The sequence below is a fragment of the Octopus sinensis genome, linkage group LG18 (assembly GCF_006345805.1).
Source record: "Octopus sinensis linkage group LG18, ASM634580v1, whole genome shotgun sequence".
Taxonomy (NCBI): domain Eukaryota; kingdom Metazoa; phylum Mollusca; class Cephalopoda; order Octopoda; family Octopodidae; genus Octopus; species Octopus sinensis.
This window is the reverse complement of record NC_043014.1, coordinates 11,955,595-11,973,094: the sequence shown is the minus strand read 5'-3', so window position 1 is coordinate 11,973,094 and position 17,500 is coordinate 11,955,595. Positions and strand designations below refer to the sequence as shown.

The window sequence follows — 17,500 nt, the reverse complement described above, 5'->3', positions numbered from 1 at the left end:
TGATAAGGCGGCGAGCTGGCAGATACGTTAGCGCGCAGGGCGAAATGCTTAGCGGTATTTCGTCTGCCGTTACGTTCTGAGTTCAAATTCCGCCGAGGTCGACTTTGTCTTTCATCCTTTTGGAGTCGATAAATAAAGTACCAGTTTCGCACTGGGGTCGATGTAATCGACTTAATCCCTTTGCCGGTCCTTGTTTGTCCCCTCTATGTTTAGCCCCTTGTGGGCAATAAAGAAATATATATATATATATATATATATATATATATATAATATATATGTATCGTGATCTTTACATATTCCCTGAGGTACCATTTGTAGCCCATATGAAATAAAACATTTCTAAGCTGGAATCAAACCACATCGTGGATGAGGCTTTTCGAGAACTTTCAACCAGTCTATAGTTTCTTCCCATGAACAGTGACAAGTTTCTAGTTTTCCTATTCAGTACAATGCCAAGTCGAATGTCGTTCCAAATTCAGTTTTCGAATCGCACATCATGCATAATAAGTATAAGAAATATGAAACTTATTGACTCTGTCAATCTAATTGAAATAGGTACCATGAGGAAGTACAGACTCGAGTTTTTCTATCACAACAGCAAAACTGAATAACTAATGCTCAAATCAATGTAAGTTCTTCATTTCTATGATCAAAATGAGTTGTCAGTGACTCGACGGTAATTCTTCTTTCTTTCTTTCTTTCTTTCTTTCTTTTACAATAACTATGATTAGATCTGTTTCATCATCGAATATTAGACAGCCCCACTAGACAAGACACGGATATCACAGCCGATGATTTAAGAGAACATGCAATGCATGCGCCCTTTCCGGTTTAGGGGACTGTGAAATTACGTCTCCCTGTTCAGCATCCGTGGAAACTACGTATCTCTGTCCAGCGCCTGTGGAAACTACGTCTCCCTGTCAGGCGCCTGTGGAAACTACGCCTCCCTGTCCAGCGCCTGTGGAAACTACGTCTCCCTGCCAGGCGCCTGTGGAAATTAGTCTCCCTGTCAGGCGCCTGTGGAAACTAGTCTCCCTGTCAGGCGCCTGTGGAAACTATGTCTCCCTGTCAGGCGCCTGTGGAAACTAGTCTCCCTGTCAGGCGCCTGTGGAAACTACGTCTCCCTGCCAGGCGCCTGTGGAAACTACGTCTCCCTGTCCAGCGCCTGTGGAAACTACGTCTCCCTGTCCAGCGCCTGTGGAAACTACGTCTCCCTGTCCAGCGCCTGTGGAAACTACGTCTCCCTGTCCAATGCCTGTGGAAACTACGTCTCCCTGTCCAACGCCTGTGGAAACTACGTCTCCCTGTCCAACGCCTGTGGAAACTACGTCTCCCTGTCCAGCGCCTGTGGAAACTACGTCTCCCTGTCCAACGCCTGTGGAAACTACGTCTTCCTGTCCAGTGTCTGTGGAAACTACGTCTCCCTGTCCAGCGCCTGTGGAAACTACGTCTCCTGTCCAACGCCTGTGGAAACTACGTCTCCCTGTCCAACGCCTGTGGAAACTACGTCTCCCTGTCCAACGCCTGTGGAAACTACGTCTCCCTGTCCAGCGCCTGTGGAAACTACGTCTCCCTGTCCAACGCCTGTGGAAACTACGTCTTCCTGTCCAGTGTCTGTGGAAACTACGTCTCCCTGTCCAGCGCCTGTGGAAACTACGTCTCCCTATCCAGCGTCTGTGGAAACTAGTCTCCCTGTTCAGCGCCTGTGAAAACTACGTCTCCTTGTCCAGCGCCTGTGGAAACTACGTCTCCCTATCCAGCGTCTGTGGAAACTAGTCTCCCTGTCTAATGCCTGTGGAAACTAGTCTCTCTGTTCAGCGCCTGTGAAAACTACGTCTCTCTATCCAACGCCTGTGGAAACTACGTCTCCCTGTCCAACGCCTGTGGAAACTAGTCTCCCTGTCCAGCGCCTGTGGAAAATGCGCCTCCCTGTCCAGCACCTGTGGCAACTATGTCTCCCTGTCCAGTGTCTGTGGAAACTACGTCTCCCTGTCCAGCGCCTGTGGAAACTACGTCCCCCTGTGTGTATGTACTGCGCGTACATATGTGTATCCAAGGGCAGACGCCTATGACGGTTTGATGTTGGTTGTTGGTGAAATCCTTTTGCCTGTCTTCTTTAATTGATGGTAAAACTGCTACGTATTGGATGACATTTTGATTACACTCTCTGACATGACTCTGTCTATTGAAACCTCAATTATTTCGGTGTCTAAGTTAAAACCATAAATTAAATTGATAAATCAATATAGATTTTCCCATTGTATATATACTCTTTTACTCTTTTACTTGTTTCAGTCATTTGACTGCGGTCATGCTGGAGCACCGCCTTTAGTCGAGCAAATCAACCCCGGGACTTATTCTGTGTAAGCCCAGTACTTATTCTATCGGTCTCTTTTTTTGCCGAACCGCTAAGTAACGGGTACGTAAACACACCAGCATCGGTTGTCAAGCAATGCTAGGGGGACAAACACACACACACACACACACACACACACACACACACACACATATATATATATACATATATATATATATATATATATATATATATATATATATATATATATACATATATACGACAGGCTTCTTTCAGTTTCCGTCTACCAAATCCACTCACAAGGCATTGGTCGGCCCGGGGCTATAGCAGAAGACACTTGCCCAAGATGCCACGCAGTGGGACTGAACCCGGAAGCATGTGGCTGGTTAGCAAGCTACTTACCACACAGCCACTCCTGCGCGATTTCCTATCCGTGTTTATTAATTGCCTGTTTTAGACCACATTTCATTCCTCAATAGATTCGAATGTAGAACATGAAAATAACACGAGCCAAACGAATGTTGGCTATGTCAAAATGTAATCTTGTACAACCACATTAAATAAAATTCTACTGAAACAGCTGACGTGCATTTCACGTTTTTCCCGTTTCCTATTTTTCACGTTTCACATTTTTCACGTTTCACATTTCACGTCTTTCACGTTTACTATTTTAGTAGTACGTCGCACCAAGGTTCTACTGATAAGTCGAATAGATGCTTCCAAACTGGATTTGGTACTTGCATAAGTGCGTTATCCTGTCAGCGCTTGAGGTCTACAATGTTGTTTTATATCACTGTAAGCTCTGTGTATGTGTGTGTGTGTGTGTGTGTACATACGTACTCACATACATTCATACATACAAACATTATTCATACACAGCATACGTGCAAATGTACATGGACATTTTCACACCTTTCTCAGTAACATAGCTTTAGGTTTCGTTGTCAAACACTGCTGTCATAATGTCACACGCAGTCATTCATCTTCTCGTACGCACGCAAATAAGCAAGGCCCAACATCACAAACACATACACACACACGAACGCACGCACACATATATACACTTTTGTAGACACAGGGATAAAATAACAACATTGAAAGACATTAAGTGGCCAGTTAGAACATGTTCTTATATATTTCAACCCTCTTTTGATACAAATGACACTTTAAATGGATGCATTCTTTCAAATAATTAATTTATTTGACAAGCTTTCTCCGCCTATTTCCACATCTAAGCACACACATGCATACATACATACATACATACATACATACATACATACATACATACATACATACATACATACATACATACATACATACATACATTCATACATACATACATACATACATAAATACATACATTCATACATACATACATACATACATACATACATACATACATACATACCATATACTTTTATTCTTTTATTTGTTTCATTCATTTGACTGCGGCCATGCTCGAACACCGCCTTAAAGGGATTTATAGTTGAAGAAATCGACCCCAGAAATTATTCATTGTACGCTTAGTACTTATTCTATCGGTCACTCTTGCCGAACTGCTAAGTTACAGGGACGTAAACACACCAACATCGGTTGTCAAGCGATGGTGGTGAGGCAAACACAGGTACAAAGACATACACACAAATACACGCGCACACATATGTCAATATATATATATACACACATATATATATGTTAATATATATATGCACACACACACGAAAAAACTTGTAGGGTGGTCTTTAGACTTGCACCCACTGCATGTGCGATCGTTTTCCGTGTTATATATAGTAGTTGAAAAAATTAATATGAATCACTTTTCTGATAATTTTTCCACTTTAATAATTTAATGTTTATAAATCACAATGGTTGTTTACAAATCGATTTCTTGACACCAAAACAACTAATGGTTTATAAACACCTAATTTTAAAGAGGAAAAATTATCAGAAAAACCTCTCTCTCTCTCTACCTCCCTGTCTACTCTCTTTCCACTCTCTCTCACTCTCTCTCACACATACATACACACACGCGCGCACACATGCGCATACGCACACACACACAAACACACTCACACACAAACACACACACATACATAAGTTGTTTTTGCAAAAAATACTTGATAAAGTCACAATATTTCAAGAAAGATTTTCTTTAAAGTTATTAGCTATTTAAAAATATATAAAAACAGAACGACACGAATTTTTGGGAAGGAACTTTCCGTGTTAAGTGTATAAGCGCTTTCGTTGATCAGTTTTTCAGACACACGTATGATTAGGGCTTCTGTATAGAGGAAGAAGTCTTTTGAGTGCGGCGCCAAACCAACTGAAAAAAAAAACCTTGCTAAGCTTGTAATTACCATATTTTACGGCATGAAAGACACACTTGGATAGTAGCGTTTGTCACAGAACATTGGTCCCCGGGAATTATCGCTTTTTTTTATTTATTAGAACACCCGTCTCCGATTAAAACAGCTACTACTAGAAAACAATCCTCTGTCGCTCCGCTTGGGAGGTTACGCTATTGCTTCTTCCTCACACAAAACCAATCCAACCCAATTTACTCTAATTTTGAACTGTTTACAGACATAGTCGGGTAATATAGAATGACTAAAGTATATCAATGCGAACAAAGTACGGGTCCTTTCCGAGTTTTATTGACTCATAGGGCCGGCTTCCCGGTTCCCATGAAGTATATACCCTCCACCGGGATGGGACGCCGTGTTGTCGCAGGATTACTCATTTTGTCAGCTGAGTAGATTGGACCAACGTGAAATGAAGTGTTTTGCTCAAGAACATAACTTTTCGCCTGGTTCAGGAATCGAAACCACAATCTTACGATCATAAGCCCAACACCCTAACCACTAAGCCACACACCTCCGAAATTAAGTAATATTCTTTAATGTTTGCTCCTACCTTATAGCCAGCTGTTGCATTATCGTTGATGTATTCTTTAATGAACGTTGACGAGCATATAGGTAGATTGTCGTTCACATTTCCAATGTCTATCTGTTGTATGGTGTTGCTCGATTTCATTGGAGTTCCTCTGTCCTGCGCAATAACGTTCAAGTAAAACACGGGATCCGACATAGTCTCAAAATCTAATTGTTTAACAAGATGAATCTCTCCTGTGTTGCTATTAATGGAGAAGGTTTTCGTAGGATCCCCTCCTGAAATGAATTAAATAAACAACACCAAATATAGCAAATATCGGTTTCAAATTTTGGCACAGACGTTGGAGTGGCTGTGTGATAAGTAGCTTGCTTACCAACCACATGGTTCCGGGTTCAGTCCCACTGCGTGGCACCTTGGGCAACTCTCTTCTACTATAGCCTCGGGCCGACCAAAGCCTTGTGAGTGGATTTGGTAGACGGAAACTGAAAGAAGCCCGTCGTATATGTATATATATATATATATATATATTATATATATATATATATATATATATATGTATGTGTGTGTGTGTGTTTGTGTATATGTATGTGTGTGTATATGTTTGTGCGTCTGTGTTTGTCCCTCAACATCGCTTGACAACCGATGCTGGTGGGTTTACGTCCCCGTAACTTAGCGGTTCGGCAAAAGACACCGATAGAATAAGTACTAGGCTTACAAAGAATAAGTCCTGGGGTCGATTTTCTCGACTAAAGGTTGTGCTCCAGCATGGCCACAGTCAAATGACTGAAACAAGTAAAAGAGAGTAGAGAGTAAGACCAGAAATTTTGGGTGCGGTGGGTATAAGTCTATTACATCGACCCCAGTGCTCAGCTGGTACTAATTTTATCAACTCTGAAAGGATGAAAGGGAAAGTCGACCTCGGCGGAATTTGAACTCAGAACGTAAAGACGAATGAAATGCCTATTTCTTTACTACCCACAAGGGGCTTAACATAGAATAGACAAACAAGGTCAGACATAGGTATTAAGTCGATTACATCGATCCCAGTGCGTAACTGGTGCTTAATTTATCGACCCCGAAAGGATGAAAGGCAAAGTCGACCTCGGCGGAATTTGAACTCACAACGTAACGGCAGACGAAATACCGCTAAGCATTTCGCCCGGCGTGCTAACGTTTCTGCCAGCTCGCCGCTTTAAATAAATATCTTTTATTTTTTATCTTTTACTTGTTTCAGTCACTGGACTTTGGCCATGCTGGAGCACCACATCGAAAGGTTTAGTCCGACAAATCGACCTCAGCACCTGTGCTTTGTTTAAGTCTGGCACTTACTCTATCGGACTGTTTTAAGTTACGGGGGCATAAACAAGCCAACACCAGTTGTCAAGCGGTGGACACACACACAAACACTCTCTCTCTACCTTTTCCCCCCTCTCTCTCTCTCACACTCACACACATATAAATTGGGCTTCCGGACAGCTTCCATCCATGAGGAATTAGTCGGCTTGGAACACTTGCTCAAGGTGCCGTGCAATGGGACTCAACCTGAAACAATGGCTGTAAAGCAAGCTTCTTAACTACCCACCTATGCCAACGCTTATTTCTGAAAAAAAAAACAAAAAAAAAAACAAAGTTTTATTATACGTTTCAGCATGAAAATTGTTTAGAATACTTTTTATTTTTTTCATCGTAATTCATTATAATCAATTAGTCCCCTCCCGCAAAATTTAAGGCCTTGTGCCTCCCGTAGACAGGATTATTTCTAAGGCAGTGAGCTGGCAGAATCGTTAGCACACCGGGCAAAATGCTTAGCTGCATTTCGTCCGCCTTTATGTTCTGAGCTCAAATAACACCGAGGTCAACTTTATCTTTCGAATGATCGATAAAATAAGTATCAGTTGAGCAATGGGGTTGATGTAATCGACTTTCCCCCTCCACTAATTTGCTGGCCTTGTGCCATAATCCGACGCCATTAGTGTGAGACCAAAATATATTGTGGAATTGATTGTATGACCTTTTATTTTTCGAACTGTTGGACTCATAACGCCGGTCATCCGGTTTCTATGACATAAAAATGACCGGAATCACAACGTTCTATCTGAACGGGGCGTCGGTCCGTTAAAGGATTCAAGGTTAGTAAGTCTGAATGGAGGATATATTTCGATTACATGGACCTCACTATTTTATCGACCCCAAAAGAATAAAAAGCAAAGTTGACCTCGGTAGAATTTGAACCTATAACGTATAGAACCGGAAGAAATGTTGCTAAGCATTTTGTCCGACGTGCTAATGATCCTGTTAGCTCACTGCCTTCTCTGTGACCTATTCCACTCTGTAAAGAATATTTAGTTCAATGTCAATAAGTCATATAATTAATCAGTACTTTTATAAACCGATAATGCATGATGAAACCACTGGGAACTGTCAACACAAGAACATGTTAATTTATCATTCAGGTCAGGTCTTGTCAGGTATGTGGGCATGCGCCGTCGTCAGTTGCCATCTCTGTGAAATACTTCCTCCTCCAACGTAACCATGTGGCACGTGGCCGACCAACACGAGCCGTCACCGCCCCAGCTGGATTCTCAGAGAAGAGAAAACGATTTGAAGAATTCGGTTCGGAAAATCGAGCAACATAGCTAAACAGCCTGAACTGACACTCCTAAATCATATAAGTAACAGGACACATCCCAGTTACCGAGTTCAAATTCCAACGAGGTCGACTTTACCTTTCATCCTTTCGGGGTCGATAAATTAAGTACCAGCAAAACACTAGGGTCGATGTAATCGACTAGTCCCCTCCCGCCAAATTTGAGCCCTTGTGCCTCCCGTAGAAAGAATTATTTCTAAGGTGGCGAGCTGGCAGAATCGTTAGTAGTGAGGTCGCTGATTGCATACGAAATGCAATCAATGGTAACCCATAATCTCTTGAAGCATTCTGGTACCAAACGCCGAACGTTTTAATTTTACAAAGATACATATTATATTTCTTTATTACCCACAAGGGGCTAAACATAGTGGGGACAAATAAGGACAGACAAACGGATTAAGTCGATTACATCGACCCCAGTGCGTAACTGGTACTTATTTAATCGACCCCGAAAGGATGAAAGGCAAAGTCGACCTGGGCGAAATTTGAACTCAGAACGTAGCGGCAGACGAAATACCTATTTCTTTACTACCTACAAGGGGCTAAACACAGAGGAGAAAAACAAAGACAGATAGACAGATTAAGTCGATTATATCGACCCCAGTGCGTAACTGGTACTTGTGCTAACGCTTCTGCCAGCTCATTAAAATACAGGGCTCAAGCATTGGCTTTATGGGTGGCTCTCCACTTGTAATGGACATGTAACTCATTAAACAACGATGGTCTTAAAATAGAAATATTTAGAAATTGATTGTTTGACGGATTAATTATTCTATCTCCAATAATCGATGTTTCCCTTATATAATAAAGCAACTGAATAAATGATAGATCCTCTTCAGTTAAGACTATGTGAGCGAAGCTCTAAAACCTCAGAAACGAAAACTGGGTCACTGAATTATAGACCTTGCATTCATTTCCACTACAGCTTGTGTTTCATTGTGTATTTAAGGTGTAGTTGTGTCTACACATGGTTATGAGTAAGATAAATGAGTAAATCTTAAATTACGATAGACTACTATCCTATGCAGTGGGATATGTATTTTTCATCGGCTTCGCTGGAACAAAATACACATTCTCAAAACAGAATTTGAAATATATTTTACATATTTACCTTAAAGCTAACGAAATACTCCTTATTTATATAGTAGTCTTATCTTGTTCTGCTACGGTTGTTATTGTTGTTTTTTAGTTTAGCTAAGTCCTATGTCTCAAACCGTTCTAACCATGAATTTTCCATTGTTTTATACAGCTGGGATTATATTGTCCAAGGCTTCTTCCTTATGTTTATATAGTAAAATATTTATGAGAATTTTTACTGTTATTTATAGCAGATTCAGCCACTAGATTCACTTGTTAGCTTCGCTGCCTTGTTGGCTTGTTGGCTTCTCATTCTTGGTGTTGTTCTTGTTTGGCCCCAAATGAAGCAGACCTACGATCAAAACATTCCAACCATAACCATCTAGTTTTTATTTATATGTGCGGGGAACATAGGATCACCTTATCCACCGTGTCCTTTTTGTGTATGACGGTCGGGAATGATTTGAGGGTGATATGGCTTCAAATTCTTGCAGACGAGAGAACACAAAGAGGCTCTTTCTTTGACTCGAGTTGATTTCGTTTCTTCGGTGAATGATTATTTTCAATAACATACATGTTTACGGATAGGTCGATTTGGACACAAACCAAAAACAATGATAGGATTAGAAATATTGATTCCATCGATCAGTAAAATGGCATCTTTAAAATTCGGACAGCGTCAGCTATTTACACATTAAAAAAAGAAAGCATTTTTACATTACTCTTTTACTCTTTACTCTTTTACTTGTTTCAGTCATGTGACTGTGGCCATGCTGGAGCAACCGCCTTTAGTCGAGCAAATCGACCCCAGAACTTATTCCTAGTACTTATTCTATCGGCTTCTTTTGCCGAATCGCTAAGTTACGGCGACGTAAACACACCAGCATCGGTTGTCAAGCGATGTTGGGGGGACAAACACACACACACACACACACACACACACACACATACACACACACACACACATACACACACACACACACATATATATATATATATATACATATGTACAACGGGCTCCTTTCAGTTTCCATCTACCAAATCCACTCACAAGGCTTTGGTCGGCCCGAGGCTATAGTAGAAGACACTTGCCCAAGCAGTGGTAATGAATCCGGAATCATGTGGTTGGTAAGCAAGCTACTTACGACACAGCCAGTATTTTTTTATTCTTCGCGGATTACTTTATATCAGGGGTCTTAACCAATTTTTATCTATGGACCCCTTTGATTATTGTTTTATTCTGGTGGATCTCTGTAACCATTTGATGTTTAAATAGTAGTTTTATAGAAACTTCTTTCAAAATTCCTATTTTGCTTTTTATATATTAACTTGTGTTGGTTGAAATGCAATAAATACACCTTCAGCAAAATTTTTTCTTGCACTCTTAATATATCATTGTGGATCCCCAGTTTACTATTTTGCTTGTGTGGATCCCCTCACTCTCTCCGCCCCCAATTTTAAATGGACCCCAAAGGATCATATGAACCCCGGTTGAGAACTAATGTTTTATACGACTTGTGGTTAAGTTCGTATCGATTTTACCCTTTTAGAACGAGTTTAGATCAGACCCATATCAGAGACTGTTTGCCTGATGAATATATCAGACACTGCTTGCCTTATGTATTCGAAAAGGGATTTTCAGCAGTGGAAGCAGCATTATGTTTAAGAAATGAAGCTTTATGTATCTGGAGATGTCAACGATGGCTTGGTCAGTTTCACTAAAGACATTTTTCTCTTATAGATTCCCCTCAAGCTGGGTCGACCAAGTTCTGTCAATACTGAGCTTCTGAAAACTGTAGTTGAGAAAAATCCAAAGCAAATTGCATGGAAATTAGCCAATTCAAGTCACACTTCGATCATAAAACAGCGGATTGCCGAACAAAATGGTTTCCGTAAGATAGTGAATAGGAAAAAAATAAACAAAGAAACAAAGAAAAAAATTGTTCTATTCTTTCCTGGGGTTAAATGAGTTGGTTCTGAGCTTCAGTTAAATTACAGCCCACAAAAATTCAGTTGAATACACGTCATTGATTGGTTGAAATTACCGAAACAGGACTACTTTAACGTGAAATTACTTCGTAAATATTAGTTTTTCTCAAAAATGCTAAGCGTAAAAGATGTTTTATGTGACACATTCTACCAGTGTCCGAAGTTTGAAAGTGTTTAGTTACAAAAAATATTTTTTTTAATCTGTGGGTCAAAAGGTGAAGATCCCCTACTTCTATTCCGACAATTAACGCAGTTGGACATTTAATAAAGAGAATAAAAACTGTATGGCTGTCACTAATGACAGAATGAAAAAGAAAAGAGGCAGAGGAAAATATAGACAACAACAGAGAGAAAAAGGAAGGAAAGAAAAGGAGAGGAAAGAAAACTTTTCTTTTTCTTTTAAACAAGAAAAAATATCAGTGAAACATACCTATTATCGAGTAAATGATTTCACCATCTTTACCAGAATCCAAGTCCTTAGCTGTTAAGATAATGACTGAATCTCCTACCGGATGATCTTCAGGAATCTTTAATAACGAAAACAAAAAAACAATGTAACAAAAATAAATTAAATCTATCATACAAACTATGTATATATATATATATTACTCTTTACTCTTTTACTTGTTTCAGTCATTTGACTGCGGCCATGCAGGAGCACCGCCTTTAGTCGAGCAAATCAACCCCGGGACTTATTCTTTGTAAGCCCAGTACTTATTCTATCGGTCTCTTTTGCCGAACCGCTAAGTTACGGGGACGTAAACACACCAGCATCGGTTGTCAAGCAATGCTAGGGGGACAAACACATACACACACACACACACACACACATATATATATATATATACGACAGGCTTCTTTCAGTTTCCGTCTACCAAATCCACTCACAAGGCATTGGTCAGCCCGAGGCTATAGCAGAAGACACTTGCCCAAGATGCCACCCAGTGGGACTGAACCCGGAACCATGTGGTTGGTTAGCAAGCTACTTACCACACACTCACTCCTATATAATTAATAATATCAAAGGGTAATCTGAAATATTAAAAATTTCCATTACCAGTGGCCTAGCGTGTAAAAATTTAGTCAATAGACTATATATTTTTCATATAAATACAGTGTACATTTAAACACATAAGAGGTATCCATCATAGGAATACCTGCACGCTAGAAAGGACAGTTAAATTCCGAACCGCTATTAGAGGTAAAATATCGAAGAGAATGAAAGGAGTTAGATGGTAAATGCTTTTATTTTTCATTCCCTTCGATATATTACCTCTAATAGTGGTTCAGAATTTAACTGTCCTCTCTAGTGTGCAGGTAGTCCTGTGATGGCTACCTCTTATGTGTTTAAATGTACACTGTATTTATATGAATAATATATATATAAATTTCTCCCGAAATTACTATCCTTCTGCCAAAATTTGAATTCAATTTATTGAGGCCGTTTAAGGCGGTGAGCTGGTACAGTCGTTAGCACGCCGGTCAAATTGCAGACAAAATACAAAGCGGCATTTCGTCTGTTTTTGTGTTGTGTGTTCAAATTCAGCCGAGGTCGAATTTGCCTTTCATCCCATTCAGGATCGATAAAATAAATATCAGTTGAGTACTGGTGTCGATTTAATCGACTTATCGACTTAATCCCCTTTCCTGAAATTGCTGGCCTTGTACCAGCCTTTGAAACCAATATATTGGGGCTGTTGATTGGATAGGGATGGGGGTACTGGTCAGCCAAATTTGCTTTTGTGTGGGGTCACGCACTGTCGTGGTAAATGTGGATCGTTTTCATATTCTTGTTCTGTCTTTTCCTCATAATAGTTTCTTATTTCTTTACTACCCACAAGGGGCTAAACACAGAGGGGACAAACAAGGACAGACAAACGGATTAAGTCGATTACATCGACCCCAGTGCGTAACTGGTACTTATTTTTCGACCCAGAAAATATGAAAGGCAAAGTCGCACTCGGCGGAATTTGAACTCAGAACGTAACGGCAGACGAAATACCTATTTCTTTACTACCAACAAGGGGCTTAACACAGAGGAGACAAACAAGGACAGACAGACGGATCAAGTCGATTATTTCGATCCCAGTGCGTAACTGGTGCTTAATTCATCGACCCCGAAAGGATGAAAGGCAAAGTCGAACTCGGCGGAATTTGAACCCAGAACGCAGCGGCGGACGAAACACCGCTAAGCGTTTCACCCGGCGTGCTAACGTTTCTGCCAGCTCTCCTCAGAATAGTTTCTTTCAACGTTCTCTACTCACGGTACAGCCACGTTCCAGAAAATAATGTAGGATGACAACTTGCTATTCTTAAAATAGACATCGTAATTGTTCGCTCGCTGGAGAAAAAGTATGACGTCAATCTATAGATCGTGACCGGATCATAAAGGTACGGCCATGTTTCATACCATTGTCACCAGAAGGAAAGAAAAATCACGTCTTCATTGTGAAGGCGCATGGTTTAATTGCTAGAGTATTCGGCTTATGATCGTAAGGTCGTGAGTTCGATTCCTAGTAGCATATTGTACCCTTGAGCAAGACACTTTATTTCACGTTGTTTCAGTCTACTCAGCTGGCAAAAATGAATCGTACCTGTCGTTCAAAGTGAAAGTCTTGTCACATTGTGTGTCACGCTGAATCTCATTGAGAATTATGTTAAGGGCACACGTGTCTGTGGAGTTCTCAACCACTTGCATGTAAATTTCACGAGAAGGCCGTTCCTTTGATCGGATCAAAACTGGAACCCTCGTCGTCGTAACTGATAGAATAAAGGTTACATTGACTCGTAACACTTTTAACGTATCAGAACAGAATTCCTTTTTTCTCATTCATATCAGGTGTCAACTCTGATACCCAACGTAGTTCGCCAGCTTCAGTAATGCATTGTGACCACAGACTCGTTGTGCAGCAAGCTCATAGAGTGTAACTCGTCTGTTTATGCAAATCAACTTTCCTACTCGCTGCCGATTAGTGTCGATGGCCTCAGTTGAAAGTCTCCCACGTCGTTCTTTGTTTTCCATGTTGTATACCACTTTTTAGTTTGAAAGAAAAAAAGCCAATTAGCAAATATCAATTGTTGTTCCCAGAAGTATGTATGGCAAAGTTTTAGCTATTCTAAAGTTTCTGAATTCAAAGGCAAAAAACTTCACTGGAATCATCATAGAAACGTTAGATGAATGGTAGTGTATGCAATCAGATACAAACTGTTTAGGTTTTGATGCAACAAACATGGATGTTTCTTATTTCTTTACTACCCACTAGGGGATACACACAGAGGAGACAAACAAGGAAAGACAGACGGATTAAGTCGATTATATCGACCCCGGTGTGTAACTGGTACTTAATTTATCGACCCCAAAAGATGAAGGGCAAATTCGACCTCGGCGGAATTTGAACACAGAACGAAAAGACAAACGAAATACCTATTTCTTTACTGCCCACAAGGGCCTAAACACAGAATGGACAAACAAGGACAGACAAACGGATTAAGTCGTTTATATCGACCCCAGTGCGTAACTGGTACTTAATTTATCGACCCCGAAAGGATGAAAGGCAAGTTCGACCTCGGCGGAATTTGAACTCAAAACGTAGCGGCAGACGAAATACCTATTTCTTTACTACACACAAGAGGCTAAACAAAAAAAGGGACAAACAAGGACAGACAAACGGATTAACTCGATTATATCGACCCCAGTGCGTAACTGGTACTTAATTTATCGACCCCGAAAGTATGAAAGGCAAAGTCGACCTCGGTGGAATTTGAACTCAGAACGTAGCGGCAGACGAAATACCGCTAAGCGTTTCGCCCAGCGTGCTAACGTTTCTGCCAGCTCGCCGCCCTACAAACATGAATGTTTCTGTAGGTGTTCGTGTCTTAATCTGGCGAACCTTTGTACAAGATCATTCCTCTTTTACTTATCGTTGTCATGTTTTTGCATTTTTGCCGGGCTGTGTTTTCCGCAAACAAGTTTCAGTGACTCATCTAAAATTTCAAATTTTGCTATTTTCAAAGACTAAAATTATAAAACTGCAAATGAGGAAGTTGAAACAGCACAACTTTTGTAATCTTAGTCTGGTTATATAAAAAAATAATCCCAAAGCAGAAATATCCAAGAAATGACTCCAGAGAACAACACGAACATGTCATCGCTTTTTTTGGCTATGAAGCCAAGAATGTGAACCTTAAAGCATCAGGAGCGAAAAATGATTTTTTGAAAAAATTTCTCATATTCCATCAATGTCTAAGAAATTTTTTCATACAAACTATATCGAGAGGGATTAAAGTATTTTTGCATTTTTATTTCTAACAATTACATTTTTATTTCTAACAATTACAATACTTCAATCATAGTTTTCTGCAAAAGCTCCCGAGAACTTGGAACTTCTTCAAAATGTAGCAAGAATAAAAAAACATAGCGAAGGCCTTCTAAGCGAGATGGTTTTTCAGTTAACAATTATATTCGTTCTATTCGATTTATCAATTCTAATAAATCAGGAAGTAAACATGGAATAGAGGAAAAAAAAAAAAACTTTCAAGATCCATTCGAATTTAATCAAAATCCTGTATTGGTCGCCTGTTCAAAAATCTTTAACTGGTTTTGTTCCTCGCAAGAATTCAATTTTTTAAAAGTTGTAATACTTCATTTCATCGAATTGACCAATGAAGGTCGTACACAGATAAAGTTAGCTGCGGGCTGGACAGAGACATTAATGTGTATGAAAACGACAAAGATGGAGAAAAAAAATAATAATGGGAGGGGCACCGGCGCCCGCCGACCGATAACCCCTCGAAATCACTGTCCAATTTAAATCAATAGAAATCAAAATTATAATCACAAAAATTCAAAAATTAAAATTACAAATTACAAAAATATATTTTTCATTATTCTTCGTCTTCCTCATCCGGGCACCCAAGTAAGTTTTCTGCCGCCTGCAGGGAAGCTTGCATCGGCAGGCCCGGACCGAGGCAAACAAAATCTTCTTTGTTACAAGTCTTCCTGACCTCAATCAGTTCTTTCTGATTTATGACCTCCGCAGCCACCTGCGGAGGCCAACTTGGACAGTCTATACAGGTCGAGTCATATCGCTTTCGGTCTAGTAGACTGTCCAAGTATGACTCAACAGGCCAAAAGATGTAATACTAATATCTATTTTACTTCATCTTTAGCTTTAAGCCTGACCTACATGGCAAAACAACGCATCTTTCTTCAAGGCGACTTACATTTTCCCTTGTAACTATTGGCCATAGAGTATGAAGAGCTGCTCTAAATTACTCACAAAATTCACTAGAATTAAAAATAAGGTAACAGCTGTAAAAATATAAGAAGCGAAGGTTGGCTGTACTACGGTCAAATCACCTGGATTGGGTTGTCTGTCTTACACACCAGAGTTATTTGGAGATCTCATTGCCTCAAATAGCAGTAGAACAGTGATGTTGCTATGAAAGGACCCAAGTAACGGGATTCACATTGATAATTTTAGCCCATAACTTTGCTAAATGTAGATTTTAAAATTTTAGCCAAGGAGTTTGCAAAGAAGTTGGAGCTTGATGTCGATTGTCTGATTGGTGATACGCAAATATGCGCCATATACCAGTTTGTAAATTTCGTTCGTTGTTAACTCGAAAATATCGGCTGCAAAGACATCTTCACAAGGTAGAACTCCTTGGAAACGGAGCTTTGTAATAAGTAAACAAATAATACTAATAATTAAATATGTGTTTTCTATGAATCTTTTTCCTTATAATCCCTGCTTATAAATTCGAATTTCTAATTCCGCCAGACATTCTGAAGGAATGACTGTCCACAAGGACACATACACACACACACACACACACACACACACACACACACACACACACACACACACACACACACACACACATACATACATACACACATATACACACATATACATATCTACATACAATGTATTGAAAAGACACCCACACAAATTGCATATCTGCTTTGGATCACCAAGAACTACACTTAAGTTCTGACATTTGTGGGTTTCAAAATGCCTTTTGAGACCTCCTTTAGATTTGCAAACCCTATAGCATACATGGCACTGACAGGTATGTACAAATAAATAGATAGAAGGATAAATACATACATACATACATACATACATATGTCTTTATATGTATGTATATATCTGTATGCGTGAGTGTGTGTCTATATATATATATATATATGCATATATATATATATATATATATATATATATATATATGTGTGTGTGTGTGTGTTGTGTGTGTGTGTGTGTGTGCATGTATGTATGTGTGTGTGCATGTGTCTAGGTGTGTGCCTTTTGTGTCTGTGTCTGTTCCCACCCACCTACACGACTTGACAACCGGTGCTGTTTTCTTTAAGTCCCCGAAACTTAGCGGTTCGGCATAAGATTAAGTACCAGACCTGAAAATAAAGTACCGAGTTCGATTCGTTCGTCTCCAAAAATTCCTTTCAAAGCAGTACTCCAGCATGGCCGGAACCCCTTAATTGAAACAAGTTAGCAATAAACAATCAAAGATGAAAGGTTTCGCTATATGTGTGTGTGTGTGTGTGTGTGAACGAT

At 39.9% G+C, this 17,500-nt stretch overlaps 1 protein-coding gene across 1 annotated transcript in view; it reads right to left on the bottom strand.

Moving 5' to 3' along the window:
- Positions 1 to 17,500, bottom strand: part of LOC115221607 (protocadherin Fat 4-like) — a 107,570-nt gene that overhangs the window by 66,482 nt on the left and 23,588 nt on the right. Inside the window, exons 9-10 of the mRNA XM_036510968.1 lie at positions 11,356 to 11,452; positions 5,234 to 5,487 (exon numbers count right to left, since the gene is read on the bottom strand). Of these exons, the coding sequence (XP_036366861.1) occupies positions 5,234 to 5,487; positions 11,356 to 11,452 (351 nt within the window). The remainder of the gene's footprint in view (positions 1 to 5,233; positions 5,488 to 11,355; positions 11,453 to 17,500) is intronic.